This window comes from Lampetra fluviatilis, chromosome 40, assembly GCF_964198595.1.
Source record: "Lampetra fluviatilis chromosome 40, kcLamFluv1.1, whole genome shotgun sequence".
NCBI classification, from domain to species: Eukaryota; Metazoa; Chordata; class Hyperoartia; order Petromyzontiformes; family Petromyzontidae; genus Lampetra; species Lampetra fluviatilis.
This window is the reverse complement of record NC_136314.1, coordinates 5,793,081-5,804,222: the sequence shown is the minus strand read 5'-3', so window position 1 is coordinate 5,804,222 and position 11,142 is coordinate 5,793,081. Positions and strand designations below refer to the sequence as shown.

General features: G+C 50.4%; 1 protein-coding gene across 1 annotated transcript in view; it reads right to left on the bottom strand.

Moving 5' to 3' along the window:
* Positions 1–897: 897 nt before the first annotated feature.
* The window catches only part of LOC144946255 (protein bicaudal D homolog 2-like), a 44,727-nt gene continuing 34,482 nt past the window's right edge, over positions 898–11,142 (bottom strand). Inside the window, exons 3-7 of the mRNA XM_078875148.1 lie at positions 9,334–9,486; positions 7,651–8,091; positions 4,456–5,343; positions 3,166–3,317; positions 898–1,138 (exon numbers count right to left, since the gene is read on the bottom strand). Of these exons, the coding sequence (XP_078731274.1) occupies positions 898–1,138; positions 3,166–3,317; positions 4,456–5,343; positions 7,651–8,091; positions 9,334–9,486 (1,875 nt within the window). The remainder of the gene's footprint in view (positions 1,139–3,165; positions 3,318–4,455; positions 5,344–7,650; positions 8,092–9,333; positions 9,487–11,142) is intronic.

Genomic DNA, 11,142 nt, shown 5'->3' with positions numbered 1-11,142 from the left:
CGTATTCAAAACAATATCGAGATCTATGCAGGAAAAGCAGTAGCCCTTCGTCTTTGGTATATTCTGATAATTGTTCGTGATTAATTTTGCACGAATAATGACACACTTAGTCAACTCTGGGATGCTTCATCGAGTCTCAACACTCTTCAGCGTCCCCGGTGGGTGGGGGGGCAGCGTCACTGCTGCCGTGTCTCCCGACGGAGTCATTTGCGGGTAATTCTTCTCATTTGGCTAATTTGGGCCGTGACGCCGGCACTAGAGGCCCGCCCTTTGTAAAATAATCTCACGGGGGGGGGGGGGCGGCGGTCTTTCAACGTCCTCTGCAACCGAGGCAACGAACCGGCGGAGCAAGAAGGTCGTGACCTGAGCACAAAGGTCGTGACCTTTGTGTTGTTAAGTCTGAGAGCCCTCGCACCTCGTCCAAAGCGCGGAGGTCAAACGCGATCGATGGCAAGCTGGCCGTCAGTAGGAGGCCACTCAGCACTGTCGAAGACACAAGCAACAGTTAGTTGTCTGCGTTCATTTCTCTCACCTCGTGAAAAAAAAACGATTGACATGACTCTGCTGTATATACACTGTGCATATTCTTGCTATATAACTATATGTATTCTAGAACAAATGTTGGTTAAAACATTTTATCGTGCAAACAACAACTAAAAACGTGGTCACTTTTTTTTCGTAGGCCCTTGAGTTTTCGTAGGCGCGAGGCACAAGAAATTTATAGCAGACAAATACTCGAAACGCATGTCGACTTGAAACGTGCAGGGATAAACCGGAGGACCCGGAGAAAAAATCCACGTGACCACGGGGAGAGAGAGAGAGAGTGCAATCTCCAAATATACAGCAAAGCGTCAGGGTTGGGATGAAATCAATCACCGAGGAGGAGGATGAGGATGATCACCAATGCTCGGGTGGGAGAGGGGAGGAAGGCGGCCCGGGGCGCACCTTGGTGTGGCCGGGGTGGTGAGCGTGCCGGACGTGCTCCGGCCGTCCCATCTCCAGGTCCTCGAGACGCTGCGTCAGCGCCAGCTTCTGCTGGATCGCCATGCGCAGCAGCGAGTTGAGCGTCTTCTTCTCGTCCTCCGCCGCCAGCAGCTGGCGCTGCATGTCGTCCAGCTGCGACGCGTACTCGTCGCACCTGGAGGGGGGATGGGGGGCGGGTGTGCCAGGTGGGGGGCACACAGGAGCGCGGCCGGCCCTGTAGCGAACGCCACCTCGTTTAACGCGGGTGTGCGGGCCGGGTGGTGACTCACGGCGACGCACGTGTCACGGTTGACGACGAGAGATGGTGAACGCTGAACGGGACGAGTGACGGTGAGATGCACGTTTGCCTGTCGTGCGCTCTGCTCTGGCTCTGCGTGTACGTACATTGAACTTTTTTTTCACACCGTGCGGAGGCAACCGCGCTAATCGGAGGTGCCGGGGGAAGGACAATACACTAAACACAAAAAGCAGTTCTAAAGGAACGAGTTTTAGCTCCAGTGGCTTCCTAATATCGGAAGGAGGAACGCTCCAGAAGGCCGTCACAAGGGGCTGTCACGTGACCCCTTTGTGCGTTTGAAGAAAGGCTTTGAGTCAAACCCCCTTATTTCATTACCGCCTTCGTTATCATCACGATCATCACTATCATTATTAACGCCGTTATTACCGTCCTCATCATCATCACTACCATCATGATTACCATCATTACCACTGTCATCATCATCACCATTATCACTATCATTATTACCGCCGTTATTACCGTCCTCATCATCATCACTACTATCATGATTACCATCATTACCGCCATCATCATCATCACCATTATCACTATCATTATTCCCACCACGATCGTCATCACTAATACTATTTTGTGACTTGACTTGAAGACTTTAGTCGATGACATTGATGACTATTAATCGTGTTTAGTCAGGAAAGCCTCACCGAATCTCATTGGTCACGTGGGCACCTTGCAAATTATATTCCTGGGTTTTTCGGTAAAGTCACGTCGATGGGTAAAAAAATATATAACAAAAAATAACAAAACCAAATAAGTTATTTTTTTTTATTTTCTTTGAACCAATCTACGTGACTTTACCGAAAAACCCAATAATATGAATTCCTGCAGTCACGAAAGCTTTAAGTCAAGATTTAACCTTCCAAGTTAGTTTAACACGTAGGCTTTCACGACCAATATCATCCATAATAGAGGTTTTTTGGGATAGATCGCATAAATATATAAATGTGTCGTTAAAACCCTCCACCACCCGACACAGCCAACTAGTAAGGGTTGTCACGTAAACATAACATGCCAACCGGTGTGTTGGAGAACCAAGCCACGACATTTACGAACTGAATACGACGTTTCACCAATAATTACAACTAGCTTCATCAGGCGACAGCCAGATTTGTGACGAAGTCCAACTGTGCCTTATACACATCTACGCCTCTATATAAGGAACGAAACAGTTAGACTTCTCCACAAATCTGTCTGTCGCCTGATGAAGCTAGTTGTTGGGCGGTGGCGGGTTTAACGACACATTTATATATTTAAGCGATCTAACCCAAAAAAACCTCTATTATGAATCTTCCAAGTTGTTGCAGGAGGGGGCGACAGCTGCTCTGTTTATTATTAAAATTGAGCGATTGAATAAATGGATGATCAAGGGGTTAAACGAATTAATGTTGCGCCGTGGTGGCGAGATGTTAACTGCTTCGCCTGGTATACAGGAGGTCGTGGGTTTCATCCCAACCCTGACGCTTGCTGTATATTTGGAGATTGCACTCTCTCTCTCTCCCCGTGGTCACGTGGATTTTTCTCCGGGTCCTCCGGTTTATCCCTGCACGTTTCAAGTCGACACGCATTTCGAGTATTTGTCTGCTATAAATTTCCACGTGCAAAGCCACTTTGCTGGGCTATCATTTGTGGCTGGGTCGCTTCTGACAAAGACCTACGCAGCTTTCATTGTAGCTTAAAAACTCATTCCTTTAGAACAGCCTTCCGTGTTTTTAGTTTGTTCTCCTTTCCCCGCACCTCTGACGAGCTCGGTTGGCTACGTGCGGTGCGAAAGACGTTCAACGTACGTACACACGTGCCTGGCTTTACGTACGTTCCATCGTTTAGTTTCTAATGAACGAACGGACGAGTGGACGGACGAGCGAGAGGTGCCATCGTGCTTTCCTCACCGGGTGGTGAACATGTTGCGCAGCGAGGAGAAGGTGATCGCGTCCTCCTTGAGGGCCTTCAGCTCGTTACGCATCTTGAGCACCGTCTCCATCACGAGGCACTTCTCGTTCTCGTATCGGCTCTTCAGGTTGGAGAGCGCAACCTCCGCGGTCTGCGGCGACGGACAACGACACATCCGTTCGCTTCGCCGGCTCGTCGGACGCGTGCCGCCCCGCTGATGGATAACGGCGGCCTCCCCCGAAGCCGTCGCCGTAGCTCACGATCTCGCGACGTGTGACAATCCGCACGAAAGTCGGTTTTCATCGCAACGTCTCCCCCCCCCCCCCCTCCTCCGATGGGCTTCCTCGCGGACGCGTTTCCATTTCTCGGCTGCCAGCCGGTAAACATTCTCGCCCGTTCACCTCTGACCCTTCCGGCGACGCGTCCTGCGCAAGCCCACCTACTGACCGCGAAGCTAGGGGAAGTCTGTTCATCTTTTGATTTAAAGCTTTCGTGACTGCAGGGATTCATATTCTTGATTCTTTCGGTAAAGTCACGTAGAAGGGAAATAATAAAATAATAAAAATATTAAACAATTAAAATTCTCACGAAGTTTCGACTGCAACACAAGCAATCATCATCAGGTATCAAATCTTGCTGTGGATTTCACACCTGATGATGATTGCTTGTGTTGCAGTCGAAACGTCGTGAGAATTTTTATTGTTTTATATTTTTATTATTTTATTATTTCCCTTCTACGTGACTTTACCGAAAAAAACAAGAATATATATCTGTTCATCTTGTTTTATCAAGTTAGGGTTAACAGTAAAGCACTTATTCAAGGCAGCACCGACGACCCCTGCATTGTCCACACCGCACCCGCCAAGGTTTGCGTACGATTGCCCCACCCCCTCCTCCCCCCCCCCCGCCCAGCTGCATTAGTTTAATTTAATTGAACAAGTTTTCGAGGAAACTGGCCAGCATTGAGCAAAACGCCGATCGCTTTTTTGCCCAGGCAACTGGAGAGCCCAGACGAAGTGAGTGTTTCTGACCTCACGTTAAAACGAACAATAACGTGTTTAAGAAATGCAGTTAAGAGACAAACAACATATACGCTACTTAAAGGGAGAATTACAATAAAATTTTTATGTTTTACTTAAACTCTCACCAATGGTCCCCAAACTATCCACAGCACCGTTTTGCTGCCCAACCAGGCTGCTCCCATTATTGAATTCAAAACACCACGTGACACCAACGGGCGAGGGGTGGGGGCGGTAGGCGCTAGGGGGGTAGGCGGGACATGAACCGACCTGCTTGTTGGCCTTGAGCACGATGCGCAGCGTCTGAATCTGCTCGCGCTTGGTGTTGAGCAGCGACTTGAGCTTGAGCACCTCCTGCGCCAGCGTCCCATTGTCCTTGCCGGCGGAGAGCGCCTCCTCGTCACGCGCCGCCGACCGCTGGCACGACACCTCGAGGGCGCGCTCCACGGCGCCCTGCAGGCGGCTCACCTGCGAGCGGACGACGGCCGTCAGGCTGCCGACGCCCATGGGCTCAGCCCGGACCGACGACAGCGGAGACGGCGGCACCGAGTCGGGGACGCCGGGAGGATCGGCGATCGCGGCCGGGCGGCGAGGACCGGGCGGCCCGTCGTCCGACGAGTGGAGGGCGACGCCGCCGGCGTCGGGGGCTTCTCCGCTGCCGTTCTTGTAGTAGTCCAGCATGATGCGCTCGGGCATTTCATTGTTGTGCATGCACACGCGGTTGTAGATGTTGGCAAGCTCCTCGCTGAACAGCACCAATTCCTCTTGGGCCGCGTTGAGCTCCTGCCGCGTCACCTCCACCAGATCCCGCAGTTTCCTCTCCCGCTCTTCCATCGATGACAGCTTCTCCACGACGTTGCCCTCTCGCGACTCAAAGTCCAGGAGCTTTTCTTGCAGAGAAGCGATCTCCTCGTCGGAGCAGTCTCTCCGCGCCGCGTTGCCTTTAACGCCGTCCGTCCCGTGGTTTCCCACGGAATGTTCCGTCGTGGCCGGGTAAATTCCATGGTTTCCGTTCTCCACGTTTCCATTGCTGTCACCCTTGAAATCAGTCGCTTGGTTGAGAAGTTCTCGCTGATTGCTGAGAGTCTCTTCCGTCTGTGCAAGGGCCTTCTGACATTCCTGCAGTTTTGCTTGAAGACCGTTGTTTTCCTTTTCAACCTGTGAAGGAGCAAAGGCAGAACATCACCCACTGCGATGCGTCGAAGGCAACCAAAAAAAAAGAGAAGCCATTTTTTTCGATTATGGTAAGAAACTCAGTATTTCAATGCATGTGAATACATTACGTCATGAAGCAGTCTGTATAGAGCCGCATTCCGCTACGGAGCCGCAGGTTGTCAACCCCTAGTCTAAGCCAGCGGTCCCCAACCTTTTTGGCACCAGGGACCGGTTTCGTGGAAGACAATTTGTTCACGGACTGGGAGGGGGGGGTCATCATTGGGTCTTTCCCCCTCTTTAAAGAAGCTCGCTAGCGACGTTTGTTTTTTACTCATTTTGGCTACTAGGGGTTAGAGCTTGTGGGCTTAGCAAAACTGTGACTGAGACAAGTGCGCAGTGCGGGAAAGAGGCTCGGACGGAAGTGGTAAATAAAATAATGGGCGGGCCACGCGCGGACTAAAATAAGTGTCGGATTCTGACTTCTCATAAGGAGCGCGCAACCTGGATCCATCGCGTGCGCAGTTTACAGTCAGGTTCGCGCGCCTATGAGAATCTAATGCCGCCGCTGATCTGACAGGAGGCGGAGCTCAGACGGCAAGGCGAGCGATGGGGAGCGGCTGTCAATACAGATGATGAAGCTTCACTCGCTCGCCCACCGCTCACCTCCTCCTGCTGTGCGGCCCGGTTCCTAACAGGCCATGGACCGGTCCGTGGCCCGGGGGTTGGGGACCCCTGGTCTATGTGATCACAGAGTTAAATTCTACTTTTCATATAAAACTATTAACTATTTTTATTTAACCAGGTAAGAACCACTGTGCTATATAGCTCTTTTTCAGAAGCTACCTGGCCACAAATCATAGCTCAATGAATTGGCTTATCATGTGAAAATTTATAGCAGCCAAATACTCTAAACGAGGGTTTCTAAATGTGGAGGGAAAAACCGGAGGACCAGGAGACAAATCCACGCGACCACGGGGAAAAAACGCACACTCCAAATATACAGCAGGCGTCAGGGTCGGGATCGGACCCACGACCTCCTGTACACCAGGCGAGGGAGTTAACATCTCGTCACCGTGACGCCCCTGTACGCCGGTTTCTACCCATTCGTCGATGGAATTTGCCACGCAACCCCCAAATGCAGGAACCTCCTGAAAAGGAGGCTTGAGACTCCATGCAGCTTTCTTAGAAAAAATAAACGACAACGTTACGAATTGTTTCATCAAGATGCGCTAATTTATGATGAAACTGAATTTGGCCAAATGTTTATAGTTTAATTGAGAATAAACGTGATTAGGTTAATGGAGGTTTTGATTTGTTTTATGTTGTCTTACGTAGGGCACACGACTCACTTACAAGTCAGTAAGTGTCGCTGCTCCCACGGGACCATCTGTTTAGGCAATACTTACTCAGTGCTGGTTGCTAACAGATATTTTCATCAGGGGCGGTTTCTTCATTAGGGCGATTGGGCGACGCACCACCAATGTCATTCAACCACAGAGTCACGCTAGCCGTCACTGTGCCTCTGGATATAGTCCAATCAGCGTCATGCTACGTTCTGTGGAGTACCGCCTCTTTTTGGGCGATTTCCCTCCAGCTGAGAATCGCCCCGAGTGGTCCCATAGACTTACATTCAAAGATGTTTTTTTTCGAACGGGGCGCTGCAATGCATTCTCTATGGCTTCCGGGAGGGCTCGCCCTAACGTGCTTACGTCATCATACGTGCTTATGTCATCATACATAAGCACGTTTCATCCAACAATATAATTTGTCGCCACCTAGTGCAATCTTTAATAAAATAAACTTGAGTGGTTTGTTTTAATAGTGAGTATAGAAACAAACAAGATGTATTGTAAGAGTCACTTTATTTTTCATTAATATTAAAAAAGTGAAGTTGCCTTTGCATGCTTAAGCTGTTAATTTATCCATTGCATGGGTGGACCTTATCCTTATCAATCATCCAGACATTTGCCCCCCCTGAGAGATTTTGCAGGAGCCGCCACTGATTTTCATCACAGATTCCGAATTATGTTTATTCTCAGAAACACAACGCAAAAAAAGTATCTTTGTTCCCCACTCAACTGACCATGGGGGCGGTGATTATCTCACCGATTACAGCTCTGTGCCAGTGCTACACATTCTGCATTCTTATGGCAGGGACGAGCTCATCCGTGGGACAACCGCTACCCTCGACGTCCGCACAACACGGCACCCGTGCTATCGACCGTCAAAGCAACGGCGTGCCCAGGCGACGCCCGACCAGGATAACATTCCTTGAATCTGGCGACGGAATTGGGACGCGGGAGCTCTCACCTGCGCGAGCTGCTGCTGCAGCTTCTGGATCTCGGTGAATCGCAGCTCGCTCAGCAGATCCGAGACGACCCCGGGAGCCGGCGACCTGCCGTCCCAACTCCTGCGATCGCCGGGCGAGCAACGCCCCTTCGTCCGGCTCGCCGCCGGGCCGTGGCCGTTCGCGGTCGTCGCGTCGTCGTCGAGCTCCGCCCGCTCCGGCGAGGAGGAGTCGGCCAGGGTGACGCCGTGGGTGATCGCCCCGTCCCCGAAACCGGAGTAGTGGGCAAACTCCTTGCGCAGGAGGCTCTTCTGCTCGCGCTCAGCGGCGAGCACCTCGAGGCTCTCCTCTAGCTGCTTCTCGGCCATGGACTTGAGGCGGAGGGCCTCCTCCTGCTGGCTGTTGATGAACTCCACCTCCTGCTCCAGCTGACGGATTTTCAGCTTGAGGCCTTCGTACTCCACCTGTCGCCGCAGCCACGCGCGCGGGCGGTGCGCGTGCACGCACGGCGGTCAGAGGGCTCGTTCACACGGCAGCGCGCTCTCAAAAGTGGGGTCCTGGGTTCGACCGGGTGTTGAGCATTTATTGCGGAAGAAAATTATTCCGGGTGAGGCCCACTGAGCTACGTATGTCTTTTTTTAGAAGCGACCTGGCCACAAGTGATAGCTCGACGAAGTGGCTTATCGCGTGGACATTTAAATCGGCCAAATACTTTAAATTAACGTTTCTGAGGGTGAGTTAAGTCTGAACCAGTCCTGCAACCACCATTCCCCCCTCCTCTCTCCTTCATCCCTCCTTTGTTAGCGCACGTTTACCAGCATGGTGAAGTATGGTCAAACATACCCCAAGACCAAAAGGCATAGGGAGGCCTTCATACAGCCATGGATTCACAAAAGCATGAAAAGTATAAATATTGTTTATATTTTACATGAAAATTGTATCTCTCTTTTGTCCACTAAATCACAAAAAAGGTTCTTCCTATGAAATTACTGTAAATCTTTTTTGTTTGTTTTATTTTACACAGTTTTGTTATTTTTACGACCAAATGCTACCTGCATCTGGTGAAATGCACCGAGTGTGCGCATATCGTTACGCCCTAAAACAACTCTTGTTGACATTAAATGCTGCAGTGGAATGAACTTCACATAAACAAGCACCGCCCTATCAAACGCTCGCAAAGAGTTTCACAAACTGTACATTTTACTTGAAAATTCAATTCGCTCGGGACGCTGGGTTGTCAACATATTTATCGAGACCAGAATGAGACTTAGGAAGAAAACAAATAAATTTCACAAATGTAAAAGTCCAATATTTTTCGTAATGCACACATGGTACAGTCTAGAACAGCGTTCTTCGTCGCAAGGCCCACCAGGGGCTACTGGCAGGCCCCTGGTGGCCTTCAATGCGGCCCTGATGTGCGGCCCCCCACAATACACAAAGAGTGGAAACACCCCCCACCATCATCATCATCATCGTGCCAAACCCCCAATGGTTTCAAATGTGCGGCGGCCTTCCTCACACTGATGATTAATTATCTTCGAAAGTGGCCCCCATCTGAAAATTTGTGAAGAACACTGTGATTAGCAGGTCTGGGGGGTGGGGGGTGGGGGATGAGGGGTCAGGGGTCAGGGGGGTTAGAGGTGTGGGGCCCCCATTGCTTAGGGGTCTGGTGTGCGGATGCTTGTGGCTGGGTGCGTTTCTCCCACCTGGTTCTGCTTGAGAATGGAGACCTGCTTCTGCAGGGAGATGTTCTCCTCTTCCAGCTCGCTGAAGTCCTGCAGCAGTCTGGCCTCCTGGAGCTTGTACTGCTTCAGCTCCTCCCGCAGGAGACCCCTCTCCGACTGCAGTTCCTGGACGCTCTGAACCGAGCAGCCGAGCGACGAGAGCCATGTCGCGTGGCGTGTCAAAGTGACGGAGCGCACCAGCGGACGCGCGGGCGGGCGAGCGAGCGAGAGGGTGAATGAGTTGCTCAGTAAGCGAGTAAAGTTAGTGAGTGGGTGGGTGAGCGAATTAACGCGTGGGTGGGTGGGTGGATGAGAGAGAGAAATCTTATTGGAGCTTCAGACGCTGTCTCCCCGACAGACCTGGTATTCACCTGAGGACGGCTGCTTGCATTGTGGCCGAAACGTCGTGAGAATTATTTTATTATGTGTTATTTTTATTATTTTATTACTTCCCTTCTACGTGACTTTACCGAAATAACCAAAAAGATGAATCCCTGCAGTCACGAAAGCTTTAAATCGAAATTTAAGAGAGAGAAAATCAAGCAGCGAGTGTGTTATTAGATTCGTGGGTGGGTGGGTGAATGGGTGGGTGGGTGGGTGCGTAGGTGGGTGCGTGGGTGGGTGCGTGGGTGGGTGCGTGGGTGGGTGCGTGGGTGGGTGCGTGGGTGGGTGCGTGGGTGGGTGCGTGGGTGGGTGCGTGGGTGGGTGCGTGGGTGGGTGCGTGGGTGGGTGCGTGGGTGAGCTAGCAAGGGAGTATTGGGGAAGTCAAAAATGGACATTTACTTATTACTTGATGAAAGCCTCACTGAGCTGCAGAAATCTGCTTCAGGAGGATACATCATTGTGGATTTTATTTTAAGAAAGTTTTCAGCCAATTCATGAGTTATTGTACAAGTAGGGATGAAACAGCAGCACCCAAGAGGAGGCAACGCTCTATCCTCCTTACAGATGGAAACGGATGGCGATCAGACCACTCGCTGCAATGCCTTCTCCTTGCGAGCCAGGGTATGGCACCTCCTAGACACACCATGGGAAAGGAGCTTCACGACATTTGTGTGGTGATCTACCAATTCTGGCTGCCTTCACAGTGCTGGATCACACGCGTGCGCACACGCCAAAGCCTGGGCGAGTGTATTGTTGGCATCTTGCCAGTACCCCTTGAGAATGTAATGGGAATCTGCAGTGTTTACCCTCGGTTATATAATACACATTATTGCGAGTAAAGCGAGCGAGTGGCCGCCGTCAACAGCATTTCCGAGTGTTCCTTCGAAAGCAGTTCCACTGTGAGCTGAGCATGCCTTTTTTTTCGTACTAAAAGTTTTTTTTACTGAATAAACAAACGCTTTAGGTCCACACAGAGGAAATCTCTGCACGCCCGAGCATTGCATCTGTTTCCAATAACCCAACCCGTTCCACGGCTTAAATCGTACCACTCCAAATTCGACAATTTTTCTATATTTGCACAACACTGTTTAGCATATCTGTATATGTTTTTTTGTTTCTAATTGTCAGTAACCGTTGTATTTAAAATTATGAAGATTTATATTTCTTTACACGTGCATTTATGTTCGAGAATCCCACCGTGAAAATAATTGTGTTCTGCCCTGGAGCTTGTTAATTAGCGGTAATTTGTACCAAGCATTTTTTTTATATATATAATTGAAAATGTTGCAAAGCCCACCGCAAGGGAGTCATTCAAATTTGCATCTGCTCATGCTGGCGTGGGACGCAGGCCAAAGGCGATTTAATAATGTATCCCACACCCCAAGAACGTGGAAAGAGAATCTCTCA